This window comes from Nicotiana attenuata, unplaced genomic scaffold, assembly GCF_001879085.1.
Source record: "Nicotiana attenuata strain UT unplaced genomic scaffold, NIATTr2, whole genome shotgun sequence".
NCBI lineage: Eukaryota > Viridiplantae > Streptophyta > Magnoliopsida > Solanales > Solanaceae > Nicotiana > Nicotiana attenuata.
This window is the reverse complement of record NW_017673485.1, coordinates 51,144-68,219: the sequence shown is the minus strand read 5'-3', so window position 1 is coordinate 68,219 and position 17,076 is coordinate 51,144. Positions and strand designations below refer to the sequence as shown.

The window sequence follows — 17,076 nt, the reverse complement described above, 5'->3', positions numbered from 1 at the left end:
TTCTTTTCCGTAAAAATGATGTATATAACAGTTAGGACTTCTTAGAAGCTTGTGACATTGCGACATTCCGGGTTTTGGAAAAAAGTGATTATTATATATGTCAAGCGAAATTGTTTCTGCTTATTAACTATATTCGTTAGCTGTTATCCTTGTGTTTTTATTTCATTTTCCGCAATATTAGGCTTACCTAGTCATCGAGATTAGGTTCCGTCACGACAGTTCATGGAGGGGGAAACTTGGGTCGTGACAAGTTAGTATCAGAGCTCTAGGTTTATAGGAGTCGTGAGTCACAAGCTGGTTTAGTAGAGTCTTACGGATCGGTACGGATACGTCTGTACTTATCTTCGGGAGGCTATGGAACAGTTAGGAAAATTCCACTTTATTTGATTCCTTGTCGTGCGAGATTGATTCAGCTTGAAACGTAACTATTTGAACTCATTCCACACGTTCGTAGGCGCACATGAGCGCTCGGTATCAGCTGTGCATCGACGACTTGTGATTTCCCGAATTGAGGGGCGAAATGTGATTTCTGTGTGTTGATGTTTGGCCAGTCTGGAGGACTTGAGGCCGGGCTTTGGTTGTAGCTTGAGCACTGAGGTGTTGATTGTGTGAGCACGTGCTTTTGGATTTATATATTCGATAGTGTCCCTATTAGTGGAAGTGATGGTTGGATGGCTATGTGATGAGCATGATGTGACTGCGTGATGTGTTCATATGATTTAGATGTGATAAGAAGAGTCTACTTGAGGGTAGGAAGAACGATTTGGTGCTTGATTTTCATCTTGGTTTGATATATAGCCCCGAGTTATGGGTGTGCTAAATGATCTTTTCGTGTTGTCTAGTTATGGAATAAAGTAAACTCCACGTCGTGGGGTAAGTTCAGATTTAGGAAGGGTAAGTTATCGAGTAATAATATGATTATGGGGGAGTATGAAGAGATGTTAGTTTGAGGCAAAACAGGTGGGTTATCTCCTGCGGAGTGGTCTGAAGTTTGTGTGATCCTTTTTGTTGTTTGTTGGAAGACCTCTTGTACTGGTGAAATATATGTGTTGCAATTTGAATTTGGATCGCTTAAAAGAGTGGGCTTAACTGTTACGAGGGTGAATGCGAGATTTGTAGAAGATTTGAAGTACTAGATGGTTTGTGTTGCACAAGCTTATGAAGGATTTAGTTTAATCTCACCACGATATTATGGCAGTAATAGAGTATATGCATTATGAGTTATTATGTGTTTTGATCTATGTCTTTGAGCCAAGTGGGGGAGTCTGCTATTGATTAGTTGGTTGCACGGTATATGCATTATGAGTTATTATGTGTTTTGATCTATGTCTTTGAGCCAAGTGGGGGAGTCTGCTATTGATTAGTTGGTTGCACGGTTATGTGCTATGTTGGTTCCAGCTTGAGGCGTACTGGTGAATTAGTTATGGCTTACGGAGGTTGAGACCGAGGATGGCTCGAGTAAAGGAAATTTCAATAAAGGTTATGTTATGATTTATGGGTGTATGAGAATCACAGAATGACTTGAGTTGTTATTGGTAAAGGATGTACGGTGCATAGAACAGGAAGTTGCTTGGTTACATTAAGGTGAGGTTACATTCTGCGGTGTCGAAGTGCTATTGGAGCACAGGTCATCCGGTCCGTTTGATCGGTCTAATTGCGGTTGGAGTAGAGTGGATGACTCTCAAGAATGGTTCTAATGGGTTCAAGATTTTACATGTAATAATTGGAGATTTTCAGGTTGTATATTTGGCTAGAAACTGAGGTTTGCATTGGAGGGTGTAGAGACTCGTGGTATTTATATCATTATGGATTCTACACATCAGTATCTGGAAGGTGAAGGTAATGGCTTTAGATTCGCATGAAGTCTCTTCAGGGAAAGTATTTCGAATGTGGTGCTTTTGGGGATATTTGAGAGAGTAGTCAACGGCTTACGCATCGTAGGACGGAGTGGCTTTATGCTTTGGTCTCGTGTGGCGAGTCTGGGTCGAGGATTGTGGTGTTATAGCGAGAAGAAGTATCAAGTTTAAGGTAAATCAGAAGGAACTTGGATAGATGGCATAGTTTGGTAGTAGGTCGGGTCGGCATGGTAAGGATATGATTAGTTCTTTGGGTGCTTACGAGGTAATGAGTTTCTGCAGGTGTTTCGCGGCAATGCTCTTGGGTTTTAGTGGCATGCTTAGCTTGGTTGAGTTAGAAGGATTCAGTCCTAACGGTTTAGTTTTGTGCAAATGGAATTCGGAGAGTTCTTGATGGTTTCTACCACGGTTAGAGATGTATATTTTCTATGAGCGTGAGGAGCATGGGATGTATAGTGATTTTCTTCTAGATGGGATCACTGGAAAGTTCTTGGCTAGTTGAGTATGTAGTTGCTTGTGGCTCGTAAAGGATATGAAGTTCTCATGTTTATCCTAGGATGGTATAGTATATGCGATATGTTGTGTAGGATTGAGATTTGCATGTGTAAGGTCACAGTTCAGTTTTGAAAGGAATGTCACAAATTCTTAGGTAGCGTGGATGGTTTCAGATGACTAGATAAATTAGATCACTGATTGGTGTGGCTTAATGAGGGTATACATTTTAGAAAGGGCGATGTGTTTGAGTTGAGGATACTTCATTAGAATTGCGACACTCTCTTGTTGGATCGACTGCTGATATTAGAGTTTGCTTGGTGGCACAAAAGAATTATAGGAGTACTTCTCATGGAATGATTGGGTATTAGAGGTGTGTTGTATATTCGGACGGTGAAGTTAGGATCGAATATGGTGATTCGCGTGCTGTATGGATTTGGAGACTGGGAGTCCTCATAAACAGGTTAGGTCGTGGTTGTGGATCGCGTATATCGGTCTTGTGTGGTAACTATTGGAGGTTTGGAGACCCGAGTAGATCCTTGTTGCTTAGTATGTTAGATTTTTGTTGTGATATTGGGTATGGACTGGTTGTCTCCGTGTCGTGTTATTCTGGGTTGTTGCGCTAGGACGCCGACGTTGGCTATGCCGGGAATGCCATGGATTGAGTGGCGAGGTTCGATGGATTATGTTCCCAGTAGGGTGGTTTCATTTTTGAAGACCCAGCGGATGGCTGGGAAGGGTTGTCTTTCTTATTTGGCCTTCGTGATGGATGTTAGTGCAGAGACTCCTACCATTGATTCAATTCCGGTGGTGAGGGATTTTTCGGATGTGTTTCCTGCTGCCGAGCATGTCGCCGGACAAGGTTGTTGATTTCGGTATTGATTTGGTGCCGGGGACCGTATCATATAGCACCGGCGGAGTTAAAGGAGTTGAAGGAGCAACTTCAGGAACTTCTTGATAAGGGGTTCATTGGTAGGCCAATAGGGATGTGTGTTCTACATCGAGTCGGCTTGGTTGACTCCGAGTTGTATTGTTGAGGGATGTGTTTATTCGATTGTTATTGAGCTTATTAGTGATCTGGGGAGATCTATGAGTTACCTTTCCGTGTTGCGAGGCTTTAGGATTTATTGGTTATAGGCACATGTGGTGCGATTTTATTGGGGTCTCTTAGTGGGATTCGAGCGGGAAGAATATTGGGTATTGCTCGGCGGATGGCGTATCGGTTGTGTCCTTTCGGGTTTGTGTAATGTTATGTCAATTGCTTCGCCGTGGTTATGATTATTTGCTTTGGTTCTAGACATCAAATTGCGTGTGGTTGTCGATTTTGAGCGTGGTGACTTGAGGTGTTTCATGTAGACCTGTGTTTGGATAGGGTCGCGCATTGCAGCAAAGTTATGTGGAGGTATGACCCTTCGGGTTAGATTAGTGCGTTCTGTTTCTACGATGTGTGACGGGTTCTCAGTATTGTGTGTGGTGGTACCGGTGAGCTTGCGGTACAGCTCTCTCATTTGAGTCATTTTTCATGATTTGATAACATTTGAACTGTTGCTAATTGGTGCACGGGTTGCACAGGTTGTGAATTGAGATTATATCGATGTGTCATGTCACTAGAGGAGTTGTGTTGGATGAGATGAGGTCATTGAGATCTAGAATGAATACTATCGGATTTGATTTTAGCATGTTGAAAGAGTAATATCGATGTTCGGCTTAGAAATTTACTATGGTCCTTGTTGAAGGAGAGGGAGCTACACAACCAGTTTATCTGAAGAATGGTTATGATTTTCTGAGTGTTTCATTCATCGTTGGCAGCACGAAAGTGTTGGAATGAGGCTTTATTTGATAAGAGGTTTATTATCGGTATTCGGTTGTTCTGAGCAGTTGCCGTGATTTGAAGTTTTCGCTATGAGTGTTCGAGTAGTATGGTATATCTTGTAATTTCCATCGTGAATTGTGGTTATGGCTTGGTACAGCGTGTTCGGATTCATTCGGTGAGTAGATGTGAGGTCATGATCTTATAGATGGTTTCGGAAGTGGAAATTTGGTTCTAAGGTTTATGGGCTAGAATGGATTGTGAAATTTCAGTTATGTTGTGCTATCGGACCTATATGAGGGGTGACGTGAGATCACCCCCGGGTATGTGCATGGTAAGGTTATACAACAATTTAATGGTTTTCGGAACAACTCTGGGCACATTTGAGGACGAACGTATGTTTAAGTGGGGGAGGATGTAACGAACCGACCGGTTGTTTTGAGCTTTTGCATTTCGCTCGCCAGTTCTCGGGCATGACTAGCCCCGTGTGCTGTATTATGACTTATGTAAATCGTCGGTTTTGGTTTTCAGGATAATCAGAATAGATTTGGAAGAAACAATTCTCAGTTTGAAGCTTTAAATTTGAAAGGTTTGACCAAGTTTTGACTTTTTAGTATTCGATCTCGAATTTGGATTTTTATGATTTGGTTAGCTCCGTTAGGTGATTTTGGACTTGGGAGCGCGTCCGGAATGTATTTTAGAGGTATGTGGTAGATTTAGGCTTGAATTGACGAAATATAGAATTTGGCATTTTCCGGCCGGTAGTGGAAATTTTGATATCGGGGTTGAAATGGAATTTCGGAAATTGGAGTAGGTACGTTGTGTCATTTGTGACGTGTGTGCAAAATTTCAGGTCATTCGGACGAGGTTTGATAGACTTTTTGATCGAATTCGGAATTCAGAAGTTTTGGAATTCTTAGGCTTGAATCCGAGGGTGATTCGATGTTTTGATGTTGTTTTGAGCGTTCCGAAGGTTGGAACAAGTTTGAATGATGTTATGGGATGTGTTGGCATGTTTGGTTGAGGTCCCGAAGGCATCGGGTGAGTTTCCGGGTGGTTTCGGACCATTTCTAGGCAATTTCTAGTTGCTGGTTTTTGGCTTTAGGGGTGTATAGTGCGTTAGCATAGATCTGACCGCGTTAGCATAGAGAAAATTTGGAAAAAATGGAGTTGTGCTATGCGATCGCGTAAGTCTTCCCGCGATCGCATAGAGTAAAATCTCTGCTGCACTGACCCGATTTTGGAAGCTTATATCCCACAATCTATAAGGAATTTGAAGATGATTCAAAAATGAAAGTTGTAGACCTTGATGTCTAGTTTTAAGAAAGTTAAACCAATTGTAATTTGGAGTTTTGTACAAAAAGTTATGACCATTATACTAGAGGCTGTCCGGAAGAGTTGGAGAAGGCTATTGGAAAAATTTGTTCTACGCGATCGCTGGGGAACGGCAGTGATCGCATAGGGTAAAAGAAGAGCTGGAAAATTTTGTGCTACACTATCGCATTAGTTTGTCCGCGATAGCATAGGGTAAATGCCCGGGCAGATTATAAAGTACTCTATTTCGAGGATTTCGGCCATTTTTGCATTTTTGGAGCTATGGAGCTCGGATTGAGGCGATTTTTGAAGGGATTTTCAGAGGATTGATTGGGGTAAGTGTTCTTCACTCAAATTTGGTTAAATCTCATAATTATCATTTAATTTGGGAATTTGGGGTGAAAATTGGAAAAAATGGAGGAAGGTTTGGAGAGTTGATTTTGGGGATTTGGATGGCCATTTGATGTCGGATTTTGGTGAATTTGATATGGGTAGACTCGTGAGCGAATGGGTTTTCCAGTTTGTGATTTTTATCGGATTTCGAGACGTGGGCCCGGGGGGCGGGTTTGGCCAATTTCGGGATTTTTGATGTAAATTAGTTATTTTCGAGTGGGCTTTGTTCCCTTAGCATATTGTGATGGTATGGTACTATTTTTGGCTAGATTTGGAGCATTTGGAGGCCGAATCGAGAGGCAAGGGCATCGCGGGCTAGAGTTTTGGCTTGGCTTGAGGTAAGTAATGCTTCCAAACTTGGTTCTGAGGGTTCGAAACCTCGAACTATGTGTTCTATGATTACTATTAAGGTGATGCAAATGCCAAGTGATGGGCTTGTGGGCGTGCACCGCGAGAATTGCAGCCTAGATCATTCCATGGCACCGCTTAGTGACTCTTTCTTGCTGATATCTGTGTTGTAATTATGTGATTAAGTTAATGAGCTGCAAATCATGCTAATTATCGTGTTAAGGCTTCATGCCAATACTGTTGAGACCCGAGAGGTCGTTTCTTGCTGTCATAGCATTAGCTTCATTGATATTCTGTACTTAGTCCTGTTCATGCATATTATATCATGCCTCAGTCTCGACTATTGTTATTTGACACATCATAGCATTGTTCGGGCTAGAGTCATGACATTTTGAGCCTTTGTGTGTGAGACTGGAGAGTGATGACTGAGTGAGGTCGAGAGCCTGATATTGAGTGACAGTATGGGATCGGGCTGCACGCCGCAGCGAGATATTGAAAAAGCCTTCGTTGGCTTTGTTATAGCGCTTGGGCTAATGAGAGAAGCCCCTCCGGAGTCTTTACACCCCCAGTGAGCGCAGTTGAAGATATTGAGGGATGGATCTTCCTTGGACATGGATCTTGTCCGAAACATTTATATTTGGAGATGGATCTTCTCCATAGGCTGGGATGGCCTTCCTCGGTACTGGATGACTGTTGTCGGTGATGTGTATATATTCCGGGATGGATCTTCCCTGGGCCTTGTGAGCCATATACAGTACCGAGTGGTTGTGAGTTTGTTATTGATATTATCTGGAGATGGATCTTCTCCGTAGGCTGGAATGGCCTTCCTCAGTACTGAGTGATTGCTATCAGAGATGTATCTTCCCTGGGCCGTATGAGCCATATACAGTACTGAGTGGAAGAACATTTGAGGTTGTGGGCACATGAGGCACTCAGCATGGTGCATTTCCATACAGCATGTGCATTGACATGTAGATGTAGCAGAGTTACACTCATTTACCTTGTTCATACTTGCTCTGTTTTACTGTTCGAGCTGTTTATTTAACTGAAAGCATGCCTACGTTTCTGTACATTATTTCTGTTATTCCGTGAGGAGGTTGAGTTCGTCACTACCTATCAGTCCAAAGGTTGGACTTGTTACTTACTGAGTTGGTGTACTCACGTTACCCCCTGCACCTCGTGTGCAGATTCAGGCACTTTGGATCCAGTGGCGGATGTTTGATCGAGGCTTCTGACTTAGAAGATTATTGAGGTACCTGCATGGCATTCGCAGGCCTTGGCTCTCCACCTTACCTACCTATTGTATTTCAGTTGCTCCCTTAGACATTATAGTAGACTATGTATGTTCCTTAGACGCTCATGTACTCAGTGACACCTCGGTTTTGGGCTGGATTGTATTTATTCTTGGAATTTCTTATGTTTCAAATAGTTCTTTAACTGTTAAAAGCTTCCATAAATATTTTCAAACTTGTTATTATCGTATTGATTGTTGAGTTGAGGCTGGTCTAGTTTCACGATAGGTGCCATCACGACGGGTCGGGTTTTAGGGTCGTGACAATAAGCATAGCATTTGGCTGTTTTAAAATATGGGCTATTAGATTTCAACTTCGAACTTGAAATACATAATTTGAATTTAAAACACATATTTTGGGAGTATAAGTTTCAAATATGTACTTATCTCTTATACAGGAAAAAAAATGAATTGAATTGCCTTATGACAAACAAATGTCTTTGATTTTATGATGATAGAAACAGTTTGTGAAATTTTTGGAAGATCAGAAAATCTGAGTTCGAAATTTTTTTTGGAAAAATTAAGTAGGCGTTTGGACATAAAAATTATAATTTTTTAAAAAAGTACATTTGAAGTTAAGTTAAAAAATAATATTTAAAAATTGAAATTATGTTTGAACATGCATTTACTTGAAAATATATTACACTTTTGTGAGCGGAAAAAAAAAGTTAATTTTCAAAAAATTTCTAAAATTTCGTGGACAAACATTTTTTTTTTAAAAAGAGGAAAAAATTAAACGGGGCCTTACATCTGTTATGCAAAAGCTCCTTGCTCAGTGTTGCTCTGGTACTCTCCATTTCCGGCGACCAAGCTGTATCTTTCTCCGTTATCACACAATTATCACCTTCCCAGAGAAAATTTCTAACCAATATATAGTCCTTTCCAACACTACACTGTATGTATGTGTTACCACGGCAAATTCAATTGATGGCTCTCTACCCATTGCCCTCCGCCATTATACTCAACAAAATCATTGTTTCCTCAACTTCTTCTCTCCATTTCACTTACAGCTTTTTCCCCAAACCTCTCACTCCTTCCCTCTTCTCCACCACCACCGCCGCCGCCGCAACGTCGTCTTCAACACTATTTCAGCCCCATTCCTATGGCCCTTCCCTTTACAAAGGCCACAAAGTACACCAAAACACTGATAACTTCGACGAAGACAATTTCACTCGAGTTTTCGATATAACCGCTTTACGTGTCCCTTCAGAACACTGTTTCTCCCTTGAAAGCAAATTACGGGGCCACCTCTTAAATTGGCCGCGCATTCGTAACATTGCAAGGGTTCCCGGTGACGATATTGATGACGAATTAAAAGAATTTATAGGAAACAATAATGATACTGAAACCCTAACCGCATTGGAACGAAGAATTTATGGAAAGGCTGAAGGAGATGGGGAGAAAATGTGTTCGGTGTTGTACAGAGATAAACTTGCCAGAACTTTCAATTCGACAGGATATGTGAAGTTTCAGAATTTGGCCAAGTTATCGCGGCCAAAGAAGAGTAAGAAGAAGAGAGAGGAAAAGGAGGAAAGTGGAAGACAGCGGAAAGGGTTAGGGAGAAATGAGATGGCATTGGTGGAGGTGGTTGAAGAGGAGGGGAGTGGAGATGAGGATTTGAGTGGTTTATTGGGAGATGATTTTATTAGAAGAAGAAAATGGAGTGGATCGACGAGGTTATTGCTGTTGGATGAGAGGTACGCAAACAAGAGGATAGAGGAATTGCCTGAGGCCATTAAGGTTTCCGTTTTTTGTTTAGCACTATGGTATTTTTTGAGATGTATATGCTTGAGTTTCATGAGTGATGTCTTCTTGGTACTTGGAATTGAAACATGGAGTGTTTTTGCTAAATTTTACCTTGAATTAAATTGTTCCCTTTATGTATGTTGAGGCTTTAGAGCTTTTGGTTCCGCAAATAAAATAGTGCAGCAGCGTATGTGTTGTATACACACCACAACTCAGGAGTTCGTATCCTAGCTGGTAAACCAAGTCTCTTATTTAGGTAGAGAAGAGTAGAGTGGCAGGCTGATTTTTTTGAAAAACATCTTGCCTAATGTGGTTTGTTGTCAGGCACCTATTTTGTTCATGGTTGCAAATGGTGAAGTATGTTATGTTGTTTGTTTTGAGCTTTTGTCTAAGAGACAAGAATGGAACGATTGGGACTTAAAACATAGTTGGTCTATTGTTGATATAATACATATCAAGACTGTATTGTACATTAATATACTTTCTCCCTTTTGTCATCATTGATACACTCTTTCCTCCATAGTAGTGAATAGAATTAGATAGTTGGAGGGTATGAGTATCATGTAGTTTTTACATTTGTCTGAACAAATCATTGAAGAGCATTTGTTTTCAGGATAACTCATCTTAATCTTAATTTTGAAGTCTGTGATGCGCCAACATGTATTTAAATCATTTGGAGAAGTCATTTGATAGTGGCCAAGGGGGATGTGGTGGTTATAGAATGCTTGTTTTACTGATTCAAAGTAGTAGTTAAAAGCTTAGAATCAACTTTTTGCATATTTATGTAGGTTAATAGCTCCTCTCTTACGAATTTGAACTATTTGCAGGCAGTCCTCAAAGAACACAATGAGGAAAGTACAAGATTAAGTTTTGAAATTGTCAGATGCAAGTTGACATTATTTTACAATTATTGGCAAATGAATGAGGTATGTCCCTTAGATATTCTTGACCATCTGCCATATTTTTTACTATTAATATTACTTTTCTAGGATGGATATAATATTAAAAAAAAGGACAGATATTTTTGTACACCGTTTAGCCATTTTAGCCAATCAAGTGTATAGCATCTCGTGTGTGGGTTATGTGAGGTTCATGGGTATCAACGGGTGTCTCGTAATTTACCAAACTTGAAAATATCATAACCAGAGCCTTCATGTATAATTGGGTGGGATTGAAGGCCCTGATGCATTTGTTTTATTCCTATTTCTTTTGGGGCGTGGGAAGTCTTTAATATGATTGAAACTATCATGAATTTGCACAAGTTGCTGTTACATCTTACATAAATGAGGAATGTGCACCTTGCAGGTCTTAGAGGTCTTGCTTCCACAAGGCATGATTGTTCCTTCAGCTTTTGAGACTGTTGGGCATATTGCCCATCTAAACTTGAGAGATGAACATCTCCCGTACAAGAAACTTATCGCAAAGGTACCTGATTTCTGCATATCTACCACATTTTTTTGGTACCTTATTTCTCAATAATTCATTGGCCGCTATCCCCCTTCCCTTCTTTGGATTATCTTTTACCAGGTAGTTTTGGACAAGAACAAGCCGAAGATACAAACAGTTGCCAATAAAATTGATGCCATTCACAATGACTATAGAACAATGCAGCTAGAAGTTTTGGCAGGAAACCATTCTCTCGTAACCACTGTAGTCGAGAATGGACTCTATTTTGATGTTGATTTAGCAACAGTGTGAGTCTAAGCGAATAAGAATAAGTTAAAGATGAAAATTTATTGTTTCCAGAATCTGATATTTTCCTATAAATTTTGTCATTTGCTGGTAGATATTGGAATTCTAGGCTGGCAACTGAAAGACAGAGGCTTCTTAGTTGCTTCACCCATGATGATGTTGTCTGTAAGTTCTCTTGAGCACTCTTACATGCATATTTGAATTCCAGACTTGGTGGTTTCTCTACAATTGCACTTAGATTTGTTTATTTTGAATTTTTTTCGTGGCCTTTCCACTACACTCTCGCACTGTTTAGTCCATGATGGTGTCGGTAGTTTTCAATTAAAAGTCCTAAAAGAATTAGTCTGCTTGAATTTTTTCTTGAATTTTAGCGATATGTATGTGACAGAACAATTAGAAATGATTTGAATTATATGCACACACATCGATGGCCACGATTCTAGTATTTATTAGTAGTTGGCACCTTGGAACTATGAAATGAAAAGAAATCATAAAATGTTCTCGTCAAATTCTATAATATCAAAAGTATGGTAGAATGGATATGCACCTTTGAAATTGAGCACATTGTCGTCGATTTAGTCGAAGAAATTGACACTAGTTAGATAGTACCCAAACAAACGGCAACGAAGTGGTCGCTCCACATTGATAAGTTTGCCGTTTGCTTATTATCTGAATTAGTCTCTATGTGGTGCCTCTTCTAACTTGTTTTATGTTCTGGCGATCTCTCTTTTTTGCCAATTGATAAATCTCAGGTGATGTTTTTGCTGGGATTGGTCCCATTGCAATATCCGCTGCAAAGAAGGTCAAATATGTATACGCTAATGATTTGAACCCTTCTGCTGTTGAATATCTAGAAAGAAACTGTGTTCGTAACAAACTCGAGAGGAAGATTGAGGTACAAATTCATCCACATACAAGTTATATTTTTATGTTGTATGTCACTAACCTCTGAGTTCTGTCAGACGCATAGGATCTATATATATATATATATATATATATAACACCAAATTCTAATTTCTTTTTTTGTTTAAATTTTTTATTTAAAAGAATATATTTTTCCATTCAAAACAGAAAACCTAATTTATGGAAGAATTTCAGATCTGGTGTACGCACTGAGTCATCTGACTTTTTTGGTGGTCTTGATTGACAAATAAATGAGGAAAATAAATTAAAAGTGGGTCTCTTTGCTCATGCTACTTCTTTGGTTATGATGGAGTACCTTTAGGCCTCATTTGTTTTTTTATGATTAAGACGTCTGAAGCTGAATACACGTCTGAATATCAAGATGTGTATTAAGATTAAGATATCTGAATCTGAATACATATCTGAATGTTAAGATGTGTATTAAGATCTGAATACTAAGTGATTAAGACTGTTTGATTTTTAACATCTGAATGTATAAAATTTACCTTCATTTGAAAATTAATAAACATAAAATTCAAATATATACTAATTAATCTAATATTCTATCAATAAAATATATAGTTTTTTAAAATATGATAGTTGCTGGTGGTGATGCTAACGTTAGTGCTTGTGAATGCCGACTAAAAGCGATGGTTGGTGGTAGATTTGGTTGATGGTGGTAGTTTAGGGTAGTAGCTAGTGGTGATTGGTAGTGGTAGCTATTATGATTGAGGATGGTGGTCGTGGGTGGTGATAGTTAATAATGGGCGGGTGATGGTGGTAGTTGTGATTGAGGAAGATGTGGCGGGTGGTGGTAGTTTATAATGATGGGCAGTGCCACTTATGGTTGTTGATGGTGATGTGGTGGTTAGTTGAGGTGGATGAGTGTTGGTTGTCGTTGAGAATGATGGTGGTGGGAGTGGTAGGGATGGTGGGTGGTGGTAGTCGACAATGGTGACGGCTATGATTGAGGATGATGGTGGGTGGCATGGTAGTAGTTGATAATGTTAGGCGGTGGCTGGATGATAGAATCTTAATGAAATGAAGTCTCTGTTATAGATCTTAATCATATAGACCTATTCAGACCTATTCAGACCCATTAAGTGGTTGTGAAGTTAAAAAAACAAACATACTTAACGATTAAGATCTGAATAATTAAGATTCAGACTTTAAAAACAAGCGCACTTAGTGTCTGAGATCTGAATGATTAAGATTCAGACCTCCATCAAGTGCAAACAAATGAGGCCTTAGGTCTTCTTAGTGTTACACTTGAACTTATTATTTATGAGGCAATGCTATCACCAAAAACCAAATAATCATTGGAACTGAAAAGGTTCTTCTCCAAGACGAGTTCACTTATTTACAGTGTTGATCTTGCAGGTGTCTTCATCATTTAGATTCAACTTTTGGTTTCTTGAATTCATTTATCCAGTGATATATGGTGTCACAGCTTAGTGATTTCATTTATCTTGTAGATTTTTAACATGGATGGGAGGAGGTTCATTGACAGTATTTTTGCGAGTGAAAAAACTCGGGCAATTACTCAAGTAGTAATGAATTTGCCAAATGATGCTGCAGAGTTTCTTGGTACGCTGTCTTTCTGTAATGTACTCAACCTTAAAGTTTGATAGTCGTTGGTTCCATTAAATTTTCAATTGGGAGTTGAGGAAATGTGCCCTCTGCTTCAAGTTTATTTAATTTATTCTTACTGTAAATGCAAATATCCTGGGTCCAGTTCCATAGTTGTCTGATTGAGAATATGACTTTTTGATATTTCAATTGCACTTCTTGTTGATTGAGCACTTGGATAGGCTCCTGGTGGCTCAGTTCCTGTCTTCCTGACCTCCAGGAATGATGTAATCCAGCGTTTCTTTTCCTTTCTTCTCATTTAAGTTGCTTTTTAGCATGTAAAATATTCTGAACTTCTTTTCATTTACTGAGGAAGTATCCTGCTAGTGGATTTTTTGAAGGTTTGATGTCTCCTATTACTCTGTGGTTAGAGCCAGCATTGTTGGTCTCAGTTATCCGTTTTCTTGGTTGGACCTATGACTTCAGAAAGCTTTTCATTGAAAGAAGAATTGTTACTTTTTGTCGATGCTAACTTGCATGTGACGGTGTAGTTGGACCGTAGAATAGTATTGACAGTAATTGTTGCAATAATGAAGCATGTGAAGCTTGCGTTTTGAAAATTATTGATAACCAAGCTTCTGGGGGCATCGAAAAAGCTTATGCAGAGCACGAGAGAGGCTTGGGATTTTCTTGAATTTATTGATACAATTATATTGCATCCTTTTGTATCCTTTTCCCTTAGTTCCATTAATGTGCACTAACATGCTTGTTAGGCAATAGTTTGATGGGGAAAGACACCCCGTTTCCAATTTAGTGTTGGAGTAGATCTACTATGACATTTCACAATTGCAAGACACATGATTCTATGGATTATCCGATGGATAATTCTTTTTTGAGTATTTCTACTGTGCAACAATGTCAATAGCATTTCTCGTCACTAATATTGTTGCCTTTATGAGTTCATTTACTCCCATATTTGATGTGTATGATGCGGCATGACAGCACTTCGAGATTTTTCTCAGAAGGCAATGTGCTGCATTACATTCTTTTTCCAGTTCAATGAAGGAGATGCGGTGCCCCCCCAGAAAAAACAGGCCTTCCATCCCATTTATCTAGACATATAGCCAATACATAAATGCTTTTCTCATGTTTGCAGATTCATTTAGAGGAATTTTCGGAAAGAGGAACAAGGGTACGCGATTTACCTTGCCAAGGATCCATGTTTATGGGTTTTCAAAAGCTCAGGATCCTGAATTTGACTTTCATGAGGTCTGTTGTTAGCCTGTTCGCTATTACTTTTCATCTGACCACTTTTCTAGGCCATGTATTACTGATGGAATGCTGAATTTTTCTTCTTCATACTTGAACAGCAAATCAGGATTGCACTATCTGAGGTGGCTTTTGAGGTAGAGATGCGCAAGGTTCGCCTTGTTGCACCAGGAAAATGGATGCTGTGTGCATCATTTGTTCTACCTGAGACAGTGGCATTTTCTAAATGAACTCTATAAGTAATTTTGTATGGGTAATTGAGCCATTTGTCAACAATTACATGCGACAGTCCATCTCATTTTCCAGATAAATTTTTTATTTATCAAAAGCATATATAGGAGCAAAATTTTAATGAGAAAGCCTTGCTAACTTCCCCTGTATCTTGTTCTGTGTTCTGTTTGAGGCTTCCTAGTTCTTTGCTTGTGGCTAGGCATTAGTAGTTCAGAAGCCCTTGGCAAGTCTACTTTTTTTGTTTTTCTTTTGTTTCTTGTGTACTATTGCTTCTCGAGGATGCTTGACTATAAAAATAAACTGCCTTGAGAATAATAAATTGAAGTTTATGTTGACCGGTGAGGGACGCAGGACATTACATTAGCCCCATGAAATTGTTATTTCTAAAATAGAAAACAGAATTTGATATTCGAAAACTCATGAATAATACATTAAAATTATACATAATGTGACGTTCATGTTAACAACATGGGAAGCGAGAGAAAACAAGAAAGGAAAAGGTGAAGACCAGAGAAAGGTCTGTTGATATCTACCTACGTGATCATCTTTTTGCTGTAAGTAGAGAAGGCTTCACGCAGGAAACAGAAAGTTAGAGGCAATGGTAATATTTGACCAAAAAGTTTAAGCCCTTTCAGTTAAATCAATTTAATAAATAGACAAGGGGTGAATTCGAGTTAAAAGTAATAAATTTCAGATTCGAAATTAAACAATTTGGACGGTATGGGACCGTATTCAAGTCAACAAATGTCGAGTTAATGCTCAATGACTAATAATAAATATGAGAATGAAAACATGCAATAAATGTGATAAATGGCATTTAATGTAATAATAAGAGCTTTGTTACCCAAATGTTGGATGGGGTGGATGATTCCTTCCTCTGACTACAACGTGTGACAGCATACAATGGAAGTGGACTATGTGTTCTTGGATCTTATGAATTAAAGAGGAATATTATGTGATGAAATCAAACAAAGGAGACAAGACGAGTTTTTTGTATATTCTTCTTGGTCAACTCTTTACAAGATGTTCTTTCATAAAGGTTCCGGATCCCCCTTTGTTTCCTCTCTCTTCCTATTTATAAGGGATATCCCTAGAAAAATCCTAGAAAAGTACAATGTGGGGGAATATTCAACAGAATATTCCTATTCACAATCCTAGGAATATTCTAACAATTGCAGCCGTTTGCTCTCCACTCGACCTCGGCACTGGTCTCCCCTTTTGAGCGACTCCTCGCCACTGACCGTGCTTGGTTTCGGCCTCGTCCTCAGCTCGTCCGTCTGCATTCGCTAAACTAGACCTAATTTTGACCCATACAGTTAGTCCCTCCGCTTATTGAGGTCGTCCTCTTGGGATGCCGAAGCGGCATATGATGTTCCTCCATATGAATGTGATAACTTCCTGTTCGCGTATTTGGGCGAATGCTCCTGCTTCTATCCACCTGGAGAAATAGTTGGTAAAAACCAAAAGAAATCGTATATTACCTCGTTCCCCTCGAAGGGGTCCGACGATGTCCATTCCCCATTTGATGAATGGCCAAGGCGATATGACGGAGTGGAGGTGCTCGCCCGCCTGGTGTATCATTGGAGCGTATTTTTGGCATTGTTCACACTTTCTAACGATGTCGGCGACTTCCTTTTTCATGGTGGGCCAGTAATAGCCTGTCCGTATGAGGCATCTAACGAGAGATCGATTACCTGTATGTGCTCCACAGTGGCCTTCGTGTACTTCTTCGAGGATGCACCTAGTTTGGTTTGGTCCTAGGCACTTCGCCAAGGGACCGCCAAACGTTCTTTTGTATAGCTCATGGTTGATGATGCTGTATCGGGCCGCCTGCATTCGAAGCTTCTTGGCTTCTTTTTTGTCGGGTGGGAGCACTCCATCTTGTAAATATGACATAATACGATTGCGCTAATCCCAAGTCAAGTTTATAGTGCGTACCTCAATTTGGTCTATCGACGAATGAAGGAGGGTGACCACGCTTTCTTTTCCGCTTATGTTCTTGGTGGCCGCTGCTAATTTGGCAAGGCCGTCCGCTTCGATGTTTTGTGCTCGGGGTATCTGGTCGAGTTGGCACTCGTCGAACTCGGGCAGTAGCTTATGAATTTCTGCCTGATAGTTTTGTAGCCTTTGTTCTTTTATTTGGAAAGTCCCTGTGACTTGGT

At 39.8% G+C, this 17,076-nt stretch overlaps 1 protein-coding gene across 1 annotated transcript; it reads left to right on the top strand.

Moving 5' to 3' along the window:
* Positions 1 to 8,236: 8,236 nt before the first annotated feature.
* On the top strand, positions 8,237 to 15,063 carry LOC109216492 (tRNA (guanine(37)-N1)-methyltransferase 1). The gene is made up of 9 exons (XM_019380654.1): positions 8,237 to 9,244; positions 10,078 to 10,176; positions 10,556 to 10,675; positions 10,778 to 10,944; positions 11,037 to 11,107; positions 11,695 to 11,837; positions 13,321 to 13,432; positions 14,571 to 14,683; positions 14,785 to 15,063. The coding sequence occupies exons 1-9, from the start codon at positions 8,402 to 8,404 to the stop codon at positions 14,911 to 14,913; spliced, it is 1,797 nt and encodes a 598-aa protein (XP_019236199.1). The 5' UTR covers positions 8,237 to 8,401; the 3' UTR covers positions 14,914 to 15,063.
* The last annotated feature ends 2,013 nt before the right edge of the window (positions 15,064 to 17,076 follow it).

Coding starts and splice junctions, on each gene's coding strand:
- LOC109216492 (XM_019380654.1), top strand. CDS start 8,402: ATGTATGTGTTACCACGGCAAATTCAATTGATGGCTCTCTACCCATTG. Junction 11,108..11,694: donor CACCCATGATGATGTTGTCT/GTAAGTTCTCTT, acceptor GATAAATCTCAG/GTGATGTTTTTGCTGGGATT. Junction 11,838..13,320: donor AACTCGAGAGGAAGATTGAG/GTACAAATTCAT, acceptor TTTATCTTGTAG/ATTTTTAACATGGATGGGAG.